Source organism: Pipra filicauda, unplaced genomic scaffold (genome assembly GCF_003945595.2).
Source record: "Pipra filicauda isolate LSUMZ 115617 unplaced genomic scaffold, ASM394559v2 scaffold87_size3191425_pilon, whole genome shotgun sequence".
Taxonomy (NCBI): Eukaryota; Metazoa; Chordata; class Aves; order Passeriformes; family Pipridae; genus Pipra; species Pipra filicauda.
In genome coordinates, this window is record NW_024105064.1 from 2484050 (window position 1) to 2507693 (window position 23644).

Consider the following 23644-nt stretch of genomic DNA (forward strand, 5'->3'; position numbering starts at 1 on the left):
CCAGCAGGGCTGTGTGTGCAAAGGTGACATTAGTCAGCCTGTTGATGATTCCTGAGCATTGTAATCTCCTCTTAATAATGCTGTAAGTAAACCCCTCAGAATGGGAAAATCACAGTGAAATGATTCAGGTGTGTGGTTGGAGAGTGAAACCTTCAGGGCTGTGATAGGGGATGATGGCTGAGCCACCTGTACACAGCTTGGTTTATTTATAACCTGCATTTTGGGGGCAGTTTCGGGCATTTACAGGTAAAACACCTCTGCCCACGGGAAGGAGTTGCCTGATCCCACCCCAGGGCTTTCTGTGTCCTGGGAGAAATGTCCATTGGTTCCCTTGTGGTCCTGAGCCAGGACACTGTTTTTGTCCAGCTGAAAAATGTAATCATTGAAAGGGAGCCGTTCATTAAAGTGATTCTTCAGCCTCATTGTTTCGTGTGGAGGAGAAAAAGCCACAAAAATAAATCTGACTTATGGTGAGGCATGAAAGTGTTGTCTGAGATGTGAACAGATCTCAGTCAGCCAATGTGAGCGAGCTGGGAGGAAAGATGCTGAAACTTGTCCCTCTGAACAGGGACCAGGCTGGTGCTGGGGCTGTGAACAGGTTTCTGAGGATGTTTTTTACATCATCTACTTCAGGATGAGTTGCAGTCCAAAAGTGCTTTTCTGTCCCTGCAAGGGCATCAGGACAGGTGTCCCAAATACAGACAACTCCCTGTAAACCTCTCCAGTCAGGTGATGCCTGTGGGGATCCCAGCTTTGAACAGCCACATTCCACACCTCAGTGCTCAGGTTAGAGCCTGGCACAGGAACTGACTCTGAGAACGTGGATGTGTGAGATGTGCCAGGGAAAGGAGCAATAAAAGAGCAGCTCTTTTGGAATGTCCAGTTTTGGAGAAACACTCACAACTTCAATCTTCTTTTTAATTGAGCTCCATGTTTAGAAAGGTGAGCTGAGCCCTTTGGAGCTGTTGGAGTTTCCACAACTGCAGCTGTTTGGAAGCTGCAGAAAAAGGTTTGAAAACTGAATGTTCAACACGTAGAAGACAAAACTCTTGAGCTCCATCTTGAATTGTTTCCCAGCTGGAATTAATAGTGTTTAACCCTATTAAAGAATTAGGAAAATGAGATTCTTTGGGGTTTGTTTTCTATGAAAACGCAAGTCTTATTTCTGTAGCGCTTTCTGCTGGAAAATGCCAGAGCCCTTTAGGAATTGTGATCCTGTTTACACGAGTGTTTACATTTGATTTACCTAAAGCCTTTCAAATAACATCACTAGCAGAGCCAGGAATAAAATACAGTAGTGCTTGACCTTCAGGCCTGTGTGTGACTGTCACTGCTGCCCTAAAGCTGAGACACATCAGTCTCCAAATGTCACAACAGGGGCAAGGGGAGGTGCTCTTATTTTAATTTTTTTTTCCCTAGGAAAACAAGAAGGAGTTATTGGAAATATCCATGAGAAGGGCATGTGCCCTTCACATCAGCCAGGGTGAGGTGGAAGCAGGTAGAACCAGTGGGGTTTGCACAAAACCTGGGCCTGTGACCCTGGGTTTAAAAGACCTGTGCCTGCTTTAATTCAGTAAATCCTAAAATTGGGCTGTTGGCATTTCTTTGTTCAGTGCCCTCACTCCCAGCAGTGCTCGAGGGCCACGTCATCACCCCTTGTTAGGAATTCTGGGTTTAGACTGATACACAAATTAAATAAGTTGATTATAAAAAGAGCGAAGTTGAGGTTTGAGGGTTTTGGTGGGATTTTTGGCCAGCTTTAATTCTAGTTAAAAAGGGTGAGAGAGAGCACAGTATCATGACTGCTTTCCCCCCATCTGAGAGCTGCCTTGGCTTTCCTTGCACACAGGTCTGGCTCTGCCAGCACATGATTTTAGTACCTAATTCTATTAGTCATGACCCAGATCAGCTTTAAAATGGTTAAAGGCATAGAAGAGGAGTAGGAGTAGAGTGTCAAGAATAGCTTGGAAGAAGATGTTATCCCACATACCAAGGAGTTGGTATCTCAAAGGTGTCACAGAGATGGAAGTGAGGAGAGGACTGAGCTGCCAAGTTGGCTTAACAAATAAATGCTGACTCCCAATGGCACAGGAACTTCCAGGGATGGAAAATGCCCCTTGGTGCCCCCCGGTGCAGAGCTCCATGGAGCTCAGGAGCAGCTGTTCCTGTGCTGCACCCCTGAAAACAATTCCCATCAGCAGCACCAGTGTTTGCCACGTTCAGAGAACAGGCTCGGGAGCCAGAATCCAGCATCCTCCATCCTCAGCTCCAGCACTGAGTGAGTCACTTGGCTGCTTTTGTTGTGCAGTTGGAAGATGGGAACAAGGCTCATGGATCTGATGCACAGCTCGTTGGCTCTTCATACGGGTCATGATTGAAGTCCCTGTAAAATTAGGCCTAATTTCTGAGGCTAATTGTCGCTAAAAAGGCGTTTTTGGCCTTGGTGTTTGGTTTGCTCTGTGTGGAGCTGTGGAAATGCTGCTCCATTTACATTTTTTATAATCCTGTTTCTCACCACTCCAAACATGCCATCGTGCTGTCTTTGGATGGATGAGAGGAACCACAGACCTACAAAGCAGCAAGAGGAAAACTGTAGGAAAGAATGTCAGGAGCACTGACGGGGTCTGAGGGAGCTGGCGGTGCTGGGGGTTTACAGTGGATGTGTTGGAGCGAAGTGAGTGTCAGAAAACCCACCTTGCAGGGTGGCTGGGGGGTGTTAATGCATTCACATGAAGTGCAGCCCTTAATTCATTTGCATCTCTGAGTTTCTTGGTGCTTACCGGGAGCTTCTCACCCTGTTGAGAGGAAAGGTGACCCGGGAGGAGCAGATTTTCGAGATGTTTTGAAAGCACACATTTGCCACAGTTAGATTCTGCTCCACTTTGGGTTTTCCAGGGGGGAGAGCTCCGTGTTGGAGCTCTCCCTTTAAGGCTCGTGGTTACAGCCCCTGCTTTAATCGCCACTTGGATCTGATTAAATCCTCAGCCACAGGGAAATCAGCTTAGAGGAACATGTCTCCTGTTGAACCTGAGAGCAGCAGCAGTTCAGAGAACCAAGCCAAGCCAAATACCATTAGAAACAAATGAAAGCTTCAGCTCTGGTGACGTGGAGATCACTGAGCTCTGCTCTGCCCCAGGGCACTGCAGCCTCTGAGGGGGGGATTCCAAACTGCTGGGGGGGCACCTCTGCTGCAACCATGGGAAACCTGTCCCAGGCAGGAAGGGAAACCTGCATTGGGTTGGGATTTTCATTCTTGTGCCTTCTACCTCTTCACAGTGTCGGGAGTCAGGTGTGTGTAGGATGGAGAACAGGGAGGAGTTATTGTGCTTTCCCTGGGAGTTGGGGATCAAATGAGTTTTAATCTTCTTTCAATCTGTCTGTCGCCTTATTACGCTCAATCTCCTTTCAAGATGTTATTCAAATCCATATGTGGGTCTCCTTACCAAGATTATAACACAAGAAGTATCCCATTAAACAATTCCAATGGCACCCTACAAAATTCTTAATCTGTGGATCAATATTAAAGCTGTATAAAGAAAAAAAGGGGGGCAAACATCACTTAAACCAAGAAATGTGTCTCTCTGATCTTAGATTTACCCTAATGTTATTCTCAGTTTAGGTTTCAGCAGGTTCTGTGTTCATCCTTACTAGTACAGGCAGGGAATGTCTATCACTGGCTGCTAATCTTAAATTAAATTTACCACGTTTTTTATATTGATTCACCCGATTTTTTGAGTCAGCAGGACTACAACACTTCATCCTAGAGTGAAGATTAGGACCTGTTTCTTCTCCACCCTCACATGAAGTGGGAGTCAGGATCTGTGAGTCTTGGTTAGAAAAATTCTGCAAGAAAGGTCAGTCAGGGAAAGCCAGAATTGCAACAGGTTTGTCCCAGGAGAGAAATTCAACAGAGGAGAGGGATCGGAGAAAATAAATTTCAGTGGGTTGCCTCAGTTTTGAGCTGAGTTTCTGCCCCTTGCTGCAGCCTAAAGCCTCCAAGTGCCTCCTGGTCAGCTGGAGGCACTGGCAGAGGTGCAGGGGAGTCAGACCCAGGAACGTGGGGGAGCTGGAGGGGTCACTTTGGCTGTGAAGCTCTGGAGCTGCAGGGGAGGAAAGGCCTGTCCAGGCCCAGCCCCGGAGCTGCCCCAGCCCAGGCGCCTGTTCTGGGCAGCAGCAGCTCACAGAGCCACGAGAGAGGCAAGGAGACAGAGGGCCCCAACCTATTGTTTCCCCTCTTCATTGCAAATAATCGTGACTTCCATGACCTCCTGGCTCCTTCCCTCCGAGGAGGATTTGGGCACAGCTGCTGCCCTGGACAGCTGAGCCAGGCGTTAGTTATTCCCCAGCTCCCACAGTGGCAATGACAAACTCCCTCGCAGAATTAACCTGTATTGATTAATAAAGGTTGGGGATGCTGTTCAGTGTTTCAAACACTTGCTGCTTCCCTGCTCCTGCAGTTTGCTGCTGCACCATTCCCTGTTCCATGTGCTCCTGTTTCTGAGGGAAGCTGGCTAAGCCTGGCCTTGCTGAGCACAGGTTTGTCAGAGGCTTTGACAGAGGGGCTGGATTTGCAGTCTGGTTCAGTTCTTCTCCCTCCTCACAGGTCTTGCTGTCACGGTTGGAGGAACCTGCACGAATTTCTTGGACAATAATCCCCCAGCTGCACGTGTGGAACAGCTTTGATGGCTGCAAAGGATTTTTGCCTTAACGTGTTTGAGGCCTTTGAAGCTCTTGGCTGTTCCACCACATAAGTTTAGTTTATGTTTCCCTAAAGGTGATAGTTTTTGTTTCCATTGCTGGCTGGCAAGACTCTCCTTGAGGTGAACTTTGATTTTCTCAGCCTCAGTAGCGTTCAGGTGAAATGTCAGCTTCCCTCTGCTTCACACTTTCGAAGCTGAATTTACACCACAGGCTGTATTTATACCTGCAGGCTGTGTGGTTTTTCCTCGGGGAGACAAAAATCTACCCTGTCTGGGGTCATCCCTCCACACCAAACCCATCTCCTCCCCTTCTGCTGATGGACATGTGTACCTTGCATGAGGAGATGAGGGATTTTTAGCCAGCCAGTGACCCCTTGTCCCGCTAGGACAGTGACCAGTGTGACACTTCACTGCTCTTCCACTGCAGGGCTTGGGCTTCACCTGACACAGGTGTGTCCCATTCCCCCTCCAGGTTAAGGTGTTTGGGGTCCTTAAGGAGAGATCCTTAATATGAGCTAGGTAAGGGTTCAGGGATTGGAACTGGTGATGTACAGTCTCATGGTAAAGCAGGTAGTAAATGAAATTAAATTAAATGCCACCTTTTAACAGTAATGTCTGACCCATGACTATGGCTGTCCAGGCTCTCCTTTTTCTGTTGGGTTGCACAGGTGGGGGGGTCAGTCTGATCTCAGATTGTTCTTTGATGTTTGATTTGTGCCCTCTTTCCTTTTGGTGTTCCAGTCCAACGGGACACAGCAGTATAGTCTGTAAATATGTGAAGTCCTTACACCAGTTTGTTCTCAGAGCTCTGTGTTTCTTTAGATGTCCTTTAAGGCAAGTGAAGCTCTGGCAGTGTAAGAATGGTTAAATTATCCTTATGGGGATCTTCAGAGATCAAAGCAGAGCCCGGGATTACCCAGCCCCCAGCAGTGCATTGTAGTTGGGTCCTTCCCGAGGATGTGACGGATCGCGCTGGCACCGGCAGTGACACCGGCGGGGATGGGGTGCTTGGATTTTCCCTCGGCCTTTCTGGGACATGTCAGGCCATTTTTCCACACAGTCATCTTCCTACTCTTTGTCCTTGTCCCTGCCCAAGTGCAGGCACTGATAGAGCCCAGCTCTGCTCCGTGGGTGCCCACATGGATGGAACGGCGCAGGAACACACACTGTCCTGCCCAGCACCCTGTGCCCAAACCTGTCCTCTTGGGAATGGCTGGTTTGCCCTTCCTTCCTCCCTTCCAGGGGCAGTATTTGGAATTTCTGGTGCCAGCCCCTTCATCCACGTGATCCCCGTTTCCCACGGACCCAACCTGTGGTTACTGAGTCCCTTCTGTGTGTGATCCCCCCTCACTTCAGCTGCTGCCATCAGAGATCTCCAGCCCCTGCTCTGGAGGTGGTGTGAGCTCTGTAGAACCTGTTGCATGCTGGATGTTTGAAGAGGGCACTGAAATGCAGGGCCTGGGGACCCGTGTGTGTCCCTGAGCAGTGACATTCCCTTCCCACACACCTCATCTTCCTCCTTCAGCTCACACCGACCTTACACTGTTTGTTTTCATGGATCAGGGCCTGATTCAGGCTTTTCCTTGACCCAAGGCTTTTAGCTCAGGCATCTATTGCTGGTTTATACCACAGGTTCTGCTCTGCCCAGGACATGGAAGGCCACAAAGCTCTGCTTCTGTAAGGTCTTGCTTTGTTTTGGGGTGGCTTTAACCCACAGCACTTCTCAAAGCCCTGTGTGAGTCAGGCACTCACTGCATTGAAGGCTGCTTTAGAAAAGTTCAGCCCAAGTGCTCTTGAAGTACCAGACAAAACAAGAAAATAAAACATGAGACCTTGAGGCCTTTGTGGTGCCAGGGCTGAGCTCAGCCCTGTGCTGGTCCCCGTGGTGGGTTTGGTGCAGTGTTGGTGTTGTGACAGCAGAACTCAGGAGCAGAACGATAGAAAGGCAGATCAGACTGACCCCTTGGACATCTTGCTTACTTTGCAGTCTGTGAGTCGCTGGTGTTGACAATAAGGAGTAAAAGATCCATCCCATGGTGTGGGGGAAGGGACCTTGGGGTTTAGGGCTCCAAACTTTCTCTCAACTCCTTTCTTTGTGTGTCTGATCCCAGGCTGCAGTCCAGACTCCGTGGTGGTTTGTAATTAAACCCAAATTTCGAAGGTTCTGTGGAGTTCTCATTGCCTACCAGGTCAAACCAAGTCTGGTTTCTATCACGGAATATTTCAGTTCAGTTACCCCTTGAGGAAGTCTGGGAACAGACAGGCCATTCATGTTGAACAGATGACCCAGGCTTAAAAAAACCCTTTTTGTCTGTTAAGCTTATGGCTGAGATATTATGAAAACGGCTTAATAATGTGCCCTAACATTTATACCACACTATTTTCTTACTTTAATTTTCCAGGCAATTAAAAATAATTGAAAGTTACTGCCAAACCCCCTGAAGATATACTTTTTCTTTCAAATAAGCTTATTTTCATACTTGTGAGGTCACCAGATATTTATTTGACCATCTTTATAGGGGTCAGGCACGTTACACACACAGAATGGGGACGTGGAATAGAACTTGCATTGTAACAAGAAAGTGAGAAGTGGGAGCCAAAACCAGCACAGGCCGTGCCCGGGGAGGGTCGTGTTTATTGCTGGGGCACCACAAACACACCAGCCCTGGGCCTGCATTGTGCAGGGCAGGACTAAAAGCTGGGTCTGTGTTTGAAGCCTGTTAATGCTGGAGAGGTGCAGCAGAGGTTTGAGGGCTCTGTCAGACACGAGGGATGAACTGGGGCTGGGAAGGGCTCAGCCGAGCAAGGGCTGGCCTCTAATGGCTCCTTTTGGGGGCTCTGGGCATTCTGACAGCCCACATGGGGTGTGTGGGGGCAGAAGGCAGGATGGTGTTGGTGTGTAGCCAACCCTCCCTGGTGTCTCCTGCTAACAGAGCTGTGGCAGACACGGCCCTGTGGCTGCACGGTCACTGCTCTCACTGCTGCTCAGCCACTTCTCCCCCTAAAGGCTTAAAATCTATCACTGCTACAAGAACTGAAAGCCTTCTTGTAGTGTCCCAGATTTCCCCCTCCTGTCTGTCCTGTTCCCCTTCCCCTTTTCCCTTCACATTATCTTTTGCTGCCTCGTTGGACGTTACACAGAGCGGGTTTTTGGAACGTTGTGTCTCTCTCTCCCCCCCTGTTCCCACACATTCCGTGGGCATTTCCTCTGAGATCCCTCACCTGGCGTGAAAAGGGGAGTTTGTGCTGTGAAAAGGGAAGGAAATGGGTGGGCTTTGTGTCCAAACTGTGTCTGTTGGGTGAGACAGTTTGCCAAAGGCTTCTTCAGCGCTGATGTTCACGTTGATCTTCCCCGTGTAGAGAACAGCATTTCCACAGAACCACAGAACGCCCTGAGCTGGAAGGGACCCACGAGGATCACCAAGTCCAACCCCTGGCTCTACACAGGACACCCCCATGAATCCCACCGTGGGATTTTGCTCAGTCATTTTAATATTTTTGGTAACCCTTGGAATGATTTCTCTTCTCTCACCGTTACCAGCCCTTTCGAAGGACAAAAGTCCTTTTCTGAGCGTGTCACTCCTGCACTGGTGGATGGTGTGGCTAAAATTAGTTCTGTTTAGACAAGTCACTCGCTGGAACATAAAAGGTTCTTCCAAAGCAAACCCTTTCTGACAGAGCAGAGCTGCTCTGCTGCTCGGGTGTGCCAGAAAGGCTGAACTCAAGGGCCCTCTCCTCCCCTTCCTCCCTCCTCCTCCTCCCTCCCCTCTTAAACCACCCCTAACCCCCCCTTAACTCAGTGTCTGGTGGAAAGAGCATGTGATGCTTATTTCTAAAGGCAGCAAAATAAGCTTTGGAAGTCTAAGACTGTAATTGGTTGTCTGCCTTTATCCCGGGAGCTCTGGGGACAGTTCACAAGTAATAACTGTTACTTAAAGTAGATGAGCTTCTTGTGGCTTTCTTGGAACTGGAGAGCACGTTAGTTCTCGGGTGCTTAGGGAAGCATCTGCCTGTCTGGAGCTTTCAAAACATTTTGTAAGCAAGGAATTTGGGGTTTTCCTCTCTTCTGTGTACGGATGGTGAGAAGTTACTCCCCAGAAAGTGGGTTTTTACAGCAGTGGCCTCGACTGAAAACCAAGTTCCTTTGAATGGTATTAAATTGGCTCAGTAACTTAAAGCCACTGGCACCTAAAATATCCATAAGTGTGTGGTTACTGCTCTTCTCCTTCAGTCATCTTCTGGTAAAAAGGCTCCAGGTGGTGATTCCCCTGAGGCCTGGCTGCATTTTGCTTCCCTGGGTGGGGGTTTTCCGTGGCAGTGTTGTAACCTTAATAGGATTTGCAACTATTAATCCATGATCAATGTATTGACTTTCACTGATACATATGTGAAGCGGTCTTGGGTTTAAAAACGGCGTTGTCTGTTGGTTAGAGCAGAAGATTCAGACTCTGGTGATGTGTTATGGTGACTTTGTGAACGTATTTGAGCTCATGCCAGTTGTTTCTCTGCACCTTGTTGTAGCTGGGCTTCAAGGCAGAGAGCCTGGCTCCTGATCCTCTCCTTGGACACATAAACTGCACCTTCCAGAATGCTCCCAAGCTTCCCTGTGGTCACCTCAAGTACATTAAATGCCAGTGAAAAACAGATGCGGGGCAGCCCCAGGGCAGCGCTGCCTTTCAGGATCCCGGTTGTTGGTGCAGTTTTTACTCTGGTGTGTTGTTGGTGCCCAGGATGGCACCACAGCCCAGCCAGATGTGCTGACAAACTGCATGTGCAGGGAGGGGAGATGGGGCTGCAGGGCAGGCTGGCAGGGAGAGCCCTGGCAGCAGTGCAGGTGATTTTGGGTCACGGTGGGGGTTGCTGAGCTCGCTGGCTCTCCAGCTTTGGAGTAATTCCTGGGGATGTCCTGAGGCTTCTGTCCCAGGCTTAGGCTGACCAAAGGCTCTGTCCCTTGCCCTCACCCTCGGTGTCACACGCTCACACACATGTGCCAGCCCGGGAGAACCAGCCTGGCACAAACAGGGGATTAGGGGATGAGGGAAGAGGGGGGTGAGGGGCTGTGGCCTCATTTTCCAGCCAAATTGGGAGAGGTTGTTAAAGCAGGGCTGCTCACTGACTGGGCTGTTTTCTGTGCTGCTGTCCCTTCCTCCCTTAACTAACAGAGCTGGGTGCTGGTGGCTCTGCAGCTGAATCAGGAGCAGGCTCTGTGCCCCAGGGAGCTCTGCAGGCAGCAGAGACCCCAAACCAGGGCAGGCTGGAGCTTGGCAGCTCCATGCCCAGGTACTGCAGGAGGAGGGACAGAAGGACACCAAAAGCCCGTCAGTTTGGTCAGTTTTAGAGCCCCGTCTGCCCTTTCTTGGCTTCATGAACTGGCTGGTTGCTGAGTTGGTGCTCAGGGAAGAACCCTGGGTGGAAATCACAGAGGGAATACTTGTCCTTTTATGTAGCATTTGAGACTAAACTGAGATTCTTGGCTGGCAGAGTGGACATGTCTCCATAGCACAGGAACAGATGCCTCAGTTTGGAGCTGGAACTTCAGTGCAGTTACAGCAGGAGGGCCTTGGTTGCCCTGCACAGAAAATGTGAGGAGAAAACTGTGTCCACAAATGGCTTTTTAATGCCCAGGACTGTGACCCCACAAACAATTCAGCGGCAACTGGGCAAAGCAAATCTGGTCACAGAGGAAATTTTGGTTCTCCTTGATGAATCTGATGGCATCACTCCCCCCCCTTGGTTCCTCCCCACTGCCAAACACGCTCCCTCTTTCCCTGGAACGCCCATCCCCATGTGTGCAGTGCAGATCCCAGTTGTTTTCCTCGGTCTCTCTCCTTCCCCTGGTACTGACAGGGCATCCCAGAGTTCCCAGGCAGCTGCTGCCAAGAAAAACGACCCAAGGAAAAGGGGCCATTCTTTCTGCTCAGCCCCTCTGACCTGGTTTGTGCTGCTCTCCAGCCCTGGCTCTGCTCAGACACTGGGAAGTGTGAGTTGAACTGTTTTGTTTTGTTTCAAACCACAGGGCAGGGAATTCTTTTCAAGCTGCAACTTTTAGTTTCCACTGGAAGGGCAAAACAGCCTCTTAGCCAGTGGAAAAGAGACTTCCAGTGGCATGAGCCAAGAGCCAAAAGGCAAGTACATGGTGTAACAAATGATCAGCTCCTTTCAGATGCTGCTTTAAAAGAAGAAGCCAAAGGGTCAGGGGGTGCTTTATTTGAGGGGTGTCACACTGGAGCTGGGGGAGCTCTGACAGCCACGTTCACACGTGGCTTTCACTTTGTTTCTGGCTTATCCCAGTGTTCCCATCTGTGCAGGGGCTTCTCCCCACGGTGGGTTTGTGCTCGTGCTGGTCCCTGGCACAGGGACCAGAATCACTTTACACAGGAAAAACTGGTTGTGTTGAGCCACCACTGAAGATTCATAGACTTTTGAGACCCAGAGAATGGCTGTTAAAAAGTCATTGTAGGAGATGCAGAGAGTTTTATGGGTTTATAGGATGAGATCTATATCAGAGAAGGATTTTGCGTGATAGATGTACAAGGAGGACAGTGAATTAAAAGAATTGTTGTTGAGATCAGGGATTAAACAGCCAGGTGGGCGTTTTTTGTCAGTGCAAGTTTCCAGCACGAGCTGCATCCTCGTGATGTCCCAACTTCACTGAGACTGGACTTGGGAAAAAGGTCACAAGTTGCAGTGAAGTCCCAGAGGATCCCAGAAGCTTCACCAGTCTGTGAGAAATAGAAAAGGGGTGAGGTTTGCCTTTCTTCCCTCTGTTTCCAAATGCAGTTTGTGGGTCTGGGGTCTGCCTGGGAGGTGGTTGCTGGGTTTGCTCTTGCAGAGCTCACTAGAACTGTGTCAGTGTTTGCTCCCAAGGATAAGTGCAGTCATCAGATGTCATCTGGCCTAATTTTTGTACTAAAAGGATAAAAGGAAAGAAATACTGAGACAGGAGAGAAAAGGTTTTTTTCTCTCTTTTATGCTAGCCAAGGAGCTTTGCAAGTGGATGATGACTTATGCCAGGGGCTGTGCAGAGTGTTCTAGAAAATAATTCCAATTTGCCTGTGCAAGATGAATTCATCAAAGGGGACTCGTAGGACTTTGCTTTAAGCTGAGATGGTGTCTGAAATAAAACAGTCCAGTCTCTTTTCACTTCTTCTGTTGCAAATTTTGGATGTGTTTCCATAGAAATTAAAGATTTTCGCACAGGTGTGAGAAAAACTCAGCTCCCAGTTTTTTAGATGGACTGACAGAGCCATTACCCCTTTTCCTGGAGTTCTTCTGGGCCAGCTGGGAAGGTGTGTTTGCTCTGCAGCAGGGAGGGGAAATCAGAGCCTTGCACAGGCAGGAGACCCCTCAGGAGGAGGCAAAGGGAGCCCTCGAGGCTCTTCCACAGGCAGGGGCAGCTCCAGCAGGGATTTTTCCCCAGCTCTGCTCTCCAGTGTGGTTTGTGAAGATTCCCCACGGGTCAGACTGGGGGGACACACTGGCAGCCAACATGTGCTGTGAAGGCAGGAATAGAAAGCAAATACTTCCCGTAATCACACGTCCCAAAATGACAGGGTAAAACGAGTGCTTTGTGCTTCCACCAGAGCAGCGAAAAATGGGAAGATGGAAAGCCTGGATTCCTGCCCAATGGAACCAAAATTGTAAGAAAAAGAAAAATAAAACAAATGCTCCATACGCTCCCTGGCAGTGACACTGCAGTGTGGTGGGTTTTCTCTCTTTTGAATGCCTGCAGGAGACAAGCAGTAAATCTTCTTACAGCTCCGTGGCACAGCTTTATTTTTAGCTTTTTTTTATTATCGGGACAACCCTCCCCAGCTTTCAATCTGTACCTGAATATATTTATTCCTTTAATCCTCGTGAAAGTGCAGTCCTTACAGAGACCTCTAATACCTTATTAATCACTTCTGGACCGCGTCACAAAGAGGCTTTGGGAAGCCAAGTGCTCTGGCCACCCGTCGACGTGCTCCTGGAGGCTTAAAGGATGTGCATGAAGGGCCCCTTTCCCACATGGAAGATGCCTCCTTTGTGCATTTTTAAATTTGAACTGGGGATCTGAAAGAAATCTCAAGGCAGCCAGAACACCTTCTCTCCTCAGCCTGTTCTTAGAGAGACTCAGGCCCGTGAGTCGTGAAGGCACCACGTGGAGAATTCCAAGTTCAGTTCCCGAGTTCTGGAATTTTGTGGTCTTGGAAGCCTCCAGAAGTAGCTTTTGAATCCTTGGCACTTCTGAAACACCATATACAGAGCTGTGGGCACAGCAGGGCCAAGGATGAGGAGGGAACAGAAGCCTTCGCTCAGCCCAGTAGGGAAAAGAAAGTGAATTCCCTCAGGAGATGTATTTGGGTAGATGTTCAGGCACCAGGAATCATATCTGGGAGCACTCCCACACCTTAAAATGTCAGAATTTCTTCTGGGCCCATTTTCTGTTGTGGTTGCAGGAAGAGTTGCACGTTCGGGTGCCCGGCCTGGACCTGCTGGTTCTGCAGAGCACTGGGCATGGTTTGTCTTTCTGAGAGGGGGAGAGGGTCAGAAATTCTTTCCACTGGTCTCATGGTCTGTTACTGTAATACTTAATTGAAGTAGAAAATTTGATCTGACATGTCAAATGTGGCCCTGGTTGGCTGGAGGCCAAACTGAGCCGCCTAATTTGGGTTTGCCTTAAAATGGCTGACATTATTCACAGGCCCCAATCTCCCTCTGCAGTGGACTCCTGACATCTTTTTTTAGCAGCTTTGTAAATCCCTCTGTATCTGTTTTTCCTTGAAACTTGTTTGCTTCAGAAAGCAGCAGTCCCAAAGCTTAAGGAAACGTTTCTGGGCCCATTTGTGTCCTGAAGTTTCTCGTGGCCGTGGAGTGGAGAAGATGTGTATTCACAAGTGGGTGTGCCCAGCACGGGGCCCATTTGACAGCAGATTGTTAAGTTGCCTCCAATGGAAGAAAAAAAATGAACAGGAAATCAGGAAATACTTATTTCAGTCTCCCAGAGTTTGTGTTCAAGGGTTTCATAAATCATGTGTGAAGATGGCAAAAAAGTTACATCAGATTTTCAGTATTTCTTTTGTAACTCTGTGTGTTTCGTTATTTGGCAAAGAGAAGAAATGGAATCAAATCATCCCCATTTGAGCCAGTACCAAGGTTTGTTGGCTGCTGGGGCCAGAGGAGTGTTGGAGTGGGGTATCTTGGTGCCTGGAATCTGTCCTGGAGTGGGATGTAATGGCTGAGTCACCTGGAGAGGAGCTTTTGTGTTCAGTGACTCGTCTTGTTCCACATCCGAGTATCTTCCTGTAGTTGAGAGCAAATTCCCTCCTGCCTCCTCCAGAGTCAGAGCCTGCAAAATTGGAATCCAGTGGCTCCGGGCTGTGGCCAGAAGGGTGGTTCTGGGTCAGGAGTTTCAGGGAGACTAAAATCAACATGCAGTGACTCGGTATTTCACAGACCAGGGGGGAAGCTGCTGGAATTATTACATTTGTACACTGCTAAGGTGGGGTTTTTGAAGCAGCTCCCAAGAGGCAGCTCCTGCCTCAGCCAGCAGCTGATCCTTGTGAGCACAACGGGACAGTGGGTGGAGAGACACCAGTGGAGGTGTCACAGCAGCTCCAAACCCACCTTGGCAGCAGCCCTTTTTTGGGCTGTACCCATCAGGCAGCTCTGGTTTGTCAGGATACAGGAGTCCCGTGGTGGGAGATGACTTGAAGTTAGAAAGCCCTGCAGGCCCTGCTTAGCCCCTCCTTTTCTCTCCCATTTCCATGTCTCTGGGGGACCTGTTTCCCCTGTGCACACACCTCCTTCACTGCTTTCTCCTGAGCTGCAGCTCCTCTTTCCAGATCAATACGGGCTCCTGGCAACGAGGTTAAGGATCACTTCCCAGGTCTGCTGACAGGTTTTGTGCTCAGAGCCCTCCTGGCCCTTGATGTCAGCCTGGATTTAGAGAGGAAGGAAGGGGGGGAGTGGAGAAAGCTGGAGATGAGCAAAGGAGATCGTTCTGTTGGAACATCTCCCCTGCAGCCTCTCGGGAATGGACTCTTGCTCCTGGAGATGGGTGTCCCGTGTGCCGTGGTGCCCAGAGCGGGGCTGGCCCCAGTGTGTGGAGCAGGGCTGGCCCCAGTGTCCGGGTGGGAATGGTCCCCTGGCTGTCCCACGCCGGCCGGCACAGAATGTCCTGCGGGCGGATGGCCGGGGGAGGGACGGGCTCCATGCTGAGTCCTGCCACCTGTTGCCTTTTCCATTCCAAGCCCCCCTTCCTCCCCACCCTCCACCCCGACTCCCCTCCCCACACAGCTCAGCATCCCCAGTGGATAGGGCTGGGATCAGTGGGCACTTGCCAAATACCTTTCTCGTGCTGTCACTGATTCTGCACAGGCAGCATCTCGGAGCAGGAACAAACCTCCTCCAGTGCATTGTCCTGCTCTGCAGAAAGTGTTCCAGAGTGGGAATGCCTTTTCCTAGCTGGGTCTGAGCAGCCCTGGGGAAGCCTGAGGCCGTGCCCAAAGAATCCACTGCAAATCCCTTGGAGTTGGCATCTGGCTCTGGCACGGGCTGGTTGTAACTGGGGGTCACACCCCCCCTCCCTGTGGGATCCTTGCTCATCTGCTCTGCCCTGAGTGCCAGGGAATGTTGTGCTGAGCCCTCTGGGCACGGTGTGATGACGTTCCTGGGCACGCTGGGCAGGGTGGGTGTGTGCCAGGGGGACTGGCAGGAGCTGGGCAGCCACGGCTGCAGCCACAGCTCAGGCTCCTGCCCTGCTCCTGTGGGAGCTGCAGGCTGGGCACGGACTTGGGGCTGTGATTTCCTCCTGATCAAGGTGTGCAAAGGGGTGGGATGGCTGGAGTTACAGAGCTGCTGGGTTGGGACTCTGCAGAAGGGCCCTTGGACAGTTCCTCAGGTACAAGGTTCAATAATCCCCTGGAGAAGCAGCCCCCGAGTTCCCAGGTGAAGGTGCCTGGAGGGGACTGATTTTCAGAACACAGGACGTTGGCAAATGAGACCCTTTCCATCACTGGCCAGGAGACCTGGGTTTGGAGCACTTCAGGCTCCCAGGATGTTGCCATCCCTGTGCTTTACACTCACCTGTATCAATGCTTGTTTGCCCACAGAAACCACAGAGGGGTGTAAGGAAGAAAAAAAATAATGCAAAAATGAGGCTTTAGTAGTTCCTGCAGCTTGGTTCTGCCACCTCACCGGGAGCCAGGGCAGGGGAATGTGGAAAGGTGGAGAGTTTGGAGCTGCAAAAAGACAGAAGGAGGGACAGAAATGGAGGTGGAACGTTTCTTTTATTATATCTGGTCATGATGCAGCACAGGGTCCAGAACCTTCTGCCTCCCTGCCCGTGGAGGTGTTTGTGCTGGCAGGGCTTCCAGCTGGGATCCCCAGAGCACCAGTTAAACCAGTAGTTACCAATTTTTTTGCAAGCCACGCTGGGACTATAGGAATTTTATTCCTTCACAGTGTTGAAGGAAAGGGGGTTTGCTTGCCAAAGGGCTTTCTTGTGCTTGAGGATGATTTATGGGCCAAGCTGAGCCACTTGTGGAAAAGGCAAAGCAGCTCTTGGCAGCACCCCCAGAATCCACTGCAGCTGTGGGGTAGTGAAGTCATCGGCATAACAACCACTGCAAACAGAATAACAAAGTCTGGTCTGTTCTCGTTTAAAATAATCTTTCCAGTTCAGCAACCACATTAAACTTACCTTTCTGCACACAGAAATCATAAAGGGCCGACAGTTGTGTGCAGTGTCTCCCTCAGGTCACTGCCCCTGTCTCCTGCACCCTCCACACTGCCCTGGAGGATCCCGAGGGACGGGATGAGCTCTGTTATGTCACAGCTGGTGTCTGCCCCTTGTTTTCACTCCTTTGTTTGGCCTTGCAGGACAACACCCAAGGTTTCTTCCTTTTAAATACAAATTTGGCTTTTGCCTTATAACCTGTTTCTGAGCTGATTGCAAAGTGAGGAATTCTGACTTTGGGTTTTCCTGCCTGTCTTTGTTTCAGGTCTCTTCAGATCCTCCTGCTTCCAAAAAGCCCAAAACAGATGACTCTGCTTCCCAATCTCCAGCTTCTTCTGAGAAGGAGAAACAGTCCAGTTGGTTACGGTCCTTATCCAGTTCATCCAACAAGGTGATTGTTGAATATTTTGTAATTGAAAGATCAAATTAGCACATGGCATCACTGCATGGAGTGGGGAAATGAGGAGAAAACAAGAGAACCAACCTGCCCAGGTTTTCTAAATTAGCACCATTTCCATCCTTCTCCTGGTCAGCGTTGAGCTGCACAGTTCCCCCCGTGTCCCTGCCACCCTCCAGTGCCCACTGACCCGGACTGGGACAGGGAAGTGAGGAATTCCCTCCTGCCTTTGAGGTGCAGGAATCCTACAGGACTCAGGAGCTGTTTGTGGTCCCTGTGACCTGCACAGAACTCGTTAGCCCAGAACACACGTGAGGTTTTCCTGGCGGGAGCAGGGCCTGGCCGTGGGGGTGGTTGTGGGGACGGTGGGGTGGCCCTGGGGACCTGAGTGTGGCCCTGGGGACCGGGATGTGGCCCTGGGGATGGCGGGGTGGCCCTGGGTGTCCCCGTGCTGTGACATGAAGGACTGTGGGTGTCACTCCTGTCCCCAGAGCATCGGGTGTGTGCACCCCCGGCAGCGGCTCTCGGCGTTCCGGCCCTGGTCCCCCGCGGTGTCGGCCGGCGAGAAGGAGCTCTCGGGCCACCTCCCCGCCCTCATCCGGGACAGGTAAGGACACATGGAGGGGCAGCTTCCTTCTGGGTGGATGGCTTTGTCCCTCCCTCACTGCACCACCATCAGTGGTGGGATCGGCGGAAGGGAAACCAGAAGCGTTGGTGGTCTGTGTGTTCATTAAATGGGTTTTCTGGGGTGAAACCTGCTGTGAAAATGGGAAGGAAAGGCTGTGGGGAAGGGATGGTCCCTCTGGGGACAGTCACTGAAGTTCTTGGGCTTTCATTTAAGGGCAGTGGAGTCACTGTCTCAGGCAGGTGGTCAGGGAGCATCCATCCATTCCCATCCATTCCATGGGCCCTGCAGCAGCTCCCTGACACAGGCTGTGTTCCCAGCACAGCTCCATCCTTAGCAGGTTCAGGAGGAATTTTAACACATAACTGAAGGCACGTGGTGTCGGAGATGCTGGATGGAAGATACAAAGTCTTGGCTTTTCCTTTTGCAAAATCCTACATATTTGATGTTACAGTACTGCTGCTCTTTACCACAGGTGTGTTGGTTGTTCCACCTCTGGTTTACACATGGGCACTTGGGTGCTGTGTCCAAATCACAGACACACCAAAGACTCTCTGGCACTCCATGGCTTTCCTTCGGGAAGTGCTGGTTTGAGCTCCCAGAACGTTTGTGGATGGACACAAGTGCAGTGTGCAGCTGGGCAAAGCAACAGTGCAGGAGCGGGAGGGGACGGTGCTGTGACTTGCAGGCTCTGGGAGGTCCCATCCCTTTCGTGCCCTTGGGATACGTGGCACTGGGAATGTGATCCCTTCCCAGCTGGGTGCTCGGAGTGTCCCTCATCTCCAGGTTTAATGAGAGCAAACACTGACAAGTGCAGGTTCTCAGCTGGTGTGAATCAGGGCTGGAGATACAGCAGGTTCTCAGCTGGTGTGAATCAGGGCTGGAGATACAGCAGGTTCTCAGCTGGTGTGGATCAGTGAACTCACCGTCATTCCAGTGCCACACATGGCCTGGGAAGCATTCTAAAACCGAGAATGTGACCCTCTTCTCCTTCCTTTTGCCTCCCGCTCTGAACCAGCTTCTACTCCTACAAGAGCTTCGAGAGCGCCGTGGCCCCCAACGTGGCCCTGGCCCCCCCAGCCCAGCAGAAGATCGTGAGCAACCCCCCCTGTGCCACCGTGGTGTCCCGGGGCAGCGACTCCCTGAGCTCTGCCCAGCCCAGGAAAAGGAAACACGTGGAACACGTGGCTGCTCCCGAGGCCACGGCCCCGGCCCCCGAGGAGGACAAGGAGTCGGAAGCAGAAATTGAAGTAGAAACCAGGGAAGAATGTGAGTGGTGGTCGTACCTGCCTTTGTTTTGCTGTCTTTGGGCTGGATCTTTCACTCTGCAGCTTTTTGGGTGTTCAAATGGAATTCTGGAAGCCCGAAGCCTCAACGGTGACATGAATTGCATGGTCACAATTCAGACAAATTACGAGTTGGTCCCTTGAGTCAGGGCTGCTTTGTGTCATATTTCAGGTATCTCAGTATAAAACGAGCCAGGTTTTATTTTCTTTCTTTTTTTTTTTTTTAATTGAATATTGATAGTGTCTGTATAAAAGGGCCTCAGCATCTTTTGAGCTATATAATATATATATACATAAAATATATATCTCAGAATATGCTGAGTGGGAATGGACCCACAAGAATCATCGAGTCCAACTCTTAAATATGAGTTATGTATGAGCTGTCTATAACACATGTATTGATTTTAGACATTTTTAAATGAATGTTTCAATGTTTCTGTTTTCCAGTCACCTCCTCCTTATCCTCGCTCTCCTCCCCATCCTTCACTTCATCCAGCTCTGCCAAGGACATGAGCTCCCCTGGGATGCAGCCCCCCGTGCCCGTCAACAGCTCCTACGAGGTGGCAGCACACCCTGACTCCCACAGCAGCGGCTTGGAAGCTGAGCTGGAGCACCTCAGGCAGGCCCTGGACAGTGGCCTGGACACAAAAGAAGCCAAAGAGAAATTCCTGCACGAGGTGGTGAAGATGAGGGTGAAGCAGGAGGAGAAGCTGAACGCGGCCCTGCAGGCCAAGCGCAGCCTGCACCAGGTACTGCCACCCCTCCTGCCCTGCCCTGCCCTGCCCTGCTCGGGGGCTCCTCAGGGGCACTGGGGACCCTCCTGGGAAAAGGGAATTGCCTCACTTATCCCAAATAGCAACAGCCTTTGCCAGGGCTCTGTTTGTAAATCCAGCCAGGAAACCAAAGCACAGGGACCATTCCTCCACCTTTAAGCTTTCCACCTGTTTTTCCTTGGGTTATAAGTCCATGGTTACCAAAATCAACATCTTTTCATTACTTGAAAAAGTCTCCTAGTCCAGCAGAGTTTATTTTGTTTTCATCTCACTGAACAGGAAACATTTCTGGAGGCTTTAGCTGGAGTTTTAAAAGCTTTGTGAAAACCCTGCCATGTCCCAGCTGAGGGAGGGTGTTCCTGGGGCTTGGCCACAGCTGAACTGAGGTCTTTGTCAGGCATCCCACTGGCTTCAGTCAGGGAAGCAGCTCCTTATTTCTGGAAATCCTGGACACAGGGGTTGTATCAGAGTGATCAGACAGAGCTGCAGGTCAGTGCTGGCCATGAGCTGAGCCCAGTGGTGGCTGAACTGGTTTTTTTGGGGGCTGGGACAGAAGCAGTGCAGAGAAATAGAAGATACAACCAAGGCAGGAGATTTGTGTGTCCTCTCTGAGTATTCTGTGGAGCTGTTCCCAAGCTGGGACAAATCCATGGGATGGTGCAGATGGAGCATGGGAGACACAAAACCAGCACTGGGGCTCTTTGGCTTGTTCTTAGTTAGCAAATCACTTCATTCCCTGGTGTTTCAGTAAATCTGTGCTTTATTTTATGTATCTAAAAGTAAACTTTTATAAATGATATATATTTAAAGCTAATATTTAAATATCTAAACTAAATAGTGGGTACTTAAAGCAGGAGTTACAGGAAGCAGTTGCTGCAGCAGAACTGAGTGGTGAGGTGTTAAGTGTCTCTCCCCATGTCAGGGGTGTCTGGGCACCGTTTTCCCTTTGGGAAGCTCTGGGTTCCCAGTCCCACACACAGAAGGTCCATGTGTGTGTGTTTCCAGGCTCTGTGTGCCCTTCCAGAGGCAGGGCCATGCTAACAATGGCCTGGCTGGGAAGTGAGATTGTCAGAGTGCATTTCCCATGCCCTGCCTGCACTGTTACTGCACAGAAACCAGGGCTGGACAGGGAGGAAATGCTGCTGCTGAGGGAAAAAAGATCCTCAGTTTCTAATTTAACCATTTAGGAGACAGACCTGTGAGCCACAGCTCTGTGCTCATGATGAACGTGGACTTCAACAGCTTAGGAGCTGCTTCCTGTGTACCTTGAGGTTCCTTATCCCTCTCCCATGGATTTAGGTTCCAAGGCAGCAGCTCCTATTCAGATCCTGGATGGTGGGAGGGGCAGTGCCCAGGGCAGTGCCCAGGTTCAGTTCAGCTCCAGGGAGCCTGGAGTTCTCCAGCTGTTGTGACAGGGCAGTCCATGGGCTGGTTACCAGGAGACTTGGGGCTCACACCAGTCACCCACAGCACCCAGGGTTAGAAAACACACAGAGTTTGTGTTTTGAACTTGCCTTAAGCGGATTTTTGGGGGATTTGGTCCAATGGAGCTGCTGCTGGTTGTGAACTTCCCTCTTGAGCTTTGCTGGACACAAAGGACACTCACAACCTGCACCTACCATGTTGTGCATCTCCAGTGCCTCCAGTTCCAGCCCGGGCTTTGCAGTTGGGGGGTTTGGAACGTGGAGCCGGAGCAGAGCACGTTGCTGGGAGCTCTCTCCAACAGCACTTCATCTTTATTCAGGCCCAGATGGTCGCAGCCATTCTGCTTGACAAAGCAAAACGTGGCTGCACCCTCGAGCTTTTTGTTATCCAGGACTCCAGGGTGGCTGGAGTGCAGGAACCCCAGAGGATTTAAAGGAAAAGAGCTTGTCCGAGGGTCAGAGCGGGGTTTAGCCCCGCGCTGCCTCGGTCCCAGCCGGCGGGAGGTGGGGATGGGGTTTGGGTCCCAGGGCTCTGCTCCCCCTGCTCACACCTCCCTCCTCTGTGCCCAGGAGCTGGAGTTCCTGAGGGTGGCCAAGAAGGAGAAGCTGCGGGAAGCCACCGAGGCCAAGCGCAACCTGCGGAAGGAGATCGAGCGCCTGCGGGCGGAGAACGAGAAGAAGATGAAGGAGGCGAACGAGTCGCGGGTGCGGCTGAAGCGGGAGCTGGAGCAGGCGCGGCAGATCCGCGTGTGCGACAAGGGCTGCGAGGCAGGACGGCTCCGAGCCAAGTACTCGGCCCAGGTGAGGCCCCCCGAGCTGAGACAGCCCTCCCCTGGCCCTGTCCCTGTGCCTGTGCCTGTCCCTGTCCCTGCCAGGGCGCGGCTCCACCGCCCTCCCAGGGACAGCCCAGGGGAAAGCGCGTCAGGGAAGGGCAGGACTCCCAAAAACGGGGCACAGGGACCAACTTAAACTCCTCGAGTTCAAACTCGCCCCCACGGCCCTGCCACACACGGGTCACCCTCGGCAGGCTCTGCCTCCCAGAGGACATTGAGCTGCTGCCAGAGGAGCTCTGGGAGCGGGGGGGTGCTGGGCAGGGTGTTGTCAGACACAGGAGCTCCTTGGAGCCAGTGCTGGGTCTCAGGTGGGAGCTGCAGGTATTTGGTGTGGTGGCTTTAAGGGAGGAGGGGAAGAGGAAAAGCAGAGCCCTGGCAATCAGAGGCTCTCTGATAACGGGAAGGGGAGTGGCCCCTGTGCTGCTGAGACGCGTCTGAGCAGGAGCAGGAAATGATGTGGGGCTTCCTCTCCAGCATCACAGGATGTCTCACTGATAAGGGGTGTCCAGACTAAACAGAGCCGGGAGCTGCTGCCCTGGGCGTGCCTGGCTGTTCCCAGAGCACACAACCCAGGCACCAGCAGGGCAGGTGAACCCCTGGGCTGGGCTGGGTGTGCTCCAGCTCTGTCCAGCCGGGCACTGGGGCTGCTCCAGAGCCTGTGACAACAGGGAATTTCAGTCTCCTAAAACATCCCCTCCTTGGGAAGGAATAAATGAGGTTTCCCAAGCTGAAAGGCTAAAATCACCTCAAAAAGAACTCAAGTAGCCGAATGTTCTGCAGGTTTATCTTTTCTGAAGCCAGGACTGGCAGGTTGGCAGCATCCCCTGGTGTTTGATTCCAGCCCTGTCACAGCCCCCCCGAGCCCCCCAGGCCCTCCAGCTGTGCCAGAGCTGTCTGCCCCAAGAAGTGATGGTGTAAGGAGTGACCAGAGGTCTGTTGCATTAAGGAATTCTTAGGCTGTGTCTTAACTCTGCTGGCTTTCACCTCCCTTGCTGGAGCTGGAGTCACTGGGAAGTTTCAAAGCTCAGCAGCCCCTGCAGGGAAAAAAGTACGGAAAAGGGAATTCCTTCCTTGCCTCAATCCTGATAGTCTTACCCCTGAAGTGCAGGGTTTTGTCCCTCCTCTCAGCCTGTGCAGAGCTCTGTGGTGCAGTGCAGGCTCCTGAGGCATCCCCGTTTGCTCTGCCCCCAGATCGAGGACCTGCAGGTGAAGCTGCAGCACGCCGAGGCCGACCGGGAGCAGCTCCGCGCCGACCTCCTGCACGAGCGGGAGGCCCGGGAACACTTGGAGAAGGTGGTCAAGGAACTTCAGGAACAACTGTGGCCTAAGTCGAGCAGCCAGCCCAGCAGCGAGAGCACCTCGAGCCCCATGGAGAACTGAGCCCCGAGCAGGGCAGGGCGGGAGCGGCGCCGCAGGGCGGGCGCGGGGGGTGTGAGGTGTCCTGGCACCGGCGGGAACACGGACTCGCAGCAGTTGGAAGGCAAACGTTGTTACCCTCTAGAACAGAAGCACTGAATTCTGCCTCTTTTTTGTTTTTGTTTTTTTTTCTCCTTCCCGATCCATATAGCACAACATCTTACTGTGCCTAGAAAACACAAAGTGTTTGTAAAACAAAATACTTTTAAGTCCACAGCGAGAATTTTCTACTGGCGAACTCGGAGCAAGCGTCGTCGTCCAGCTGAACCCAGAGTCCAAGGCGAGCAGGGCAGGGGGGTTGTGTTCTCCTGCCCGTTGGAACATTTTGGAATTGACAAAGCAAACCAACTTTTCTTATAAGCTATTTAAAATAATTCATTACACAGACTTGGTATTAAAAAAAAAAATTAACACGATTTTTTTATAATGAACATTTAAAAGCAAAACAAAACAAACAAAAAAACAACAAAC

At 51.2% G+C, this 23644-nt stretch overlaps 1 protein-coding gene across 3 annotated transcripts in view; it reads left to right on the forward strand.

Moving 5' to 3' along the window:
* The window catches only part of SKI (SKI proto-oncogene), a 115834-nt gene extending 92226 nt beyond the window's left edge, over positions 1-23608 (forward strand). For all 3 annotated transcript variants that reach the window (XM_027728713.2, XM_027728710.2, XM_027728712.2), the window contains 6 exons: positions 16685-16810; positions 17308-17423; positions 18460-18710; positions 19175-19476; positions 21495-21725; positions 22949-23608. In XM_027728713.2, the coding sequence (XP_027584514.1) occupies positions 16685-16810; positions 17308-17423; positions 18460-18710; positions 19175-19476; positions 21495-21725; positions 22949-23137 (1215 nt within the window). In that variant the 3' untranslated portion in view covers positions 23138-23608. The remainder of the gene's footprint in view (positions 1-16684; positions 16811-17307; positions 17424-18459; positions 18711-19174; positions 19477-21494; positions 21726-22948) is intronic.
* Positions 23609-23644: the final 36 nt, after the last annotated feature.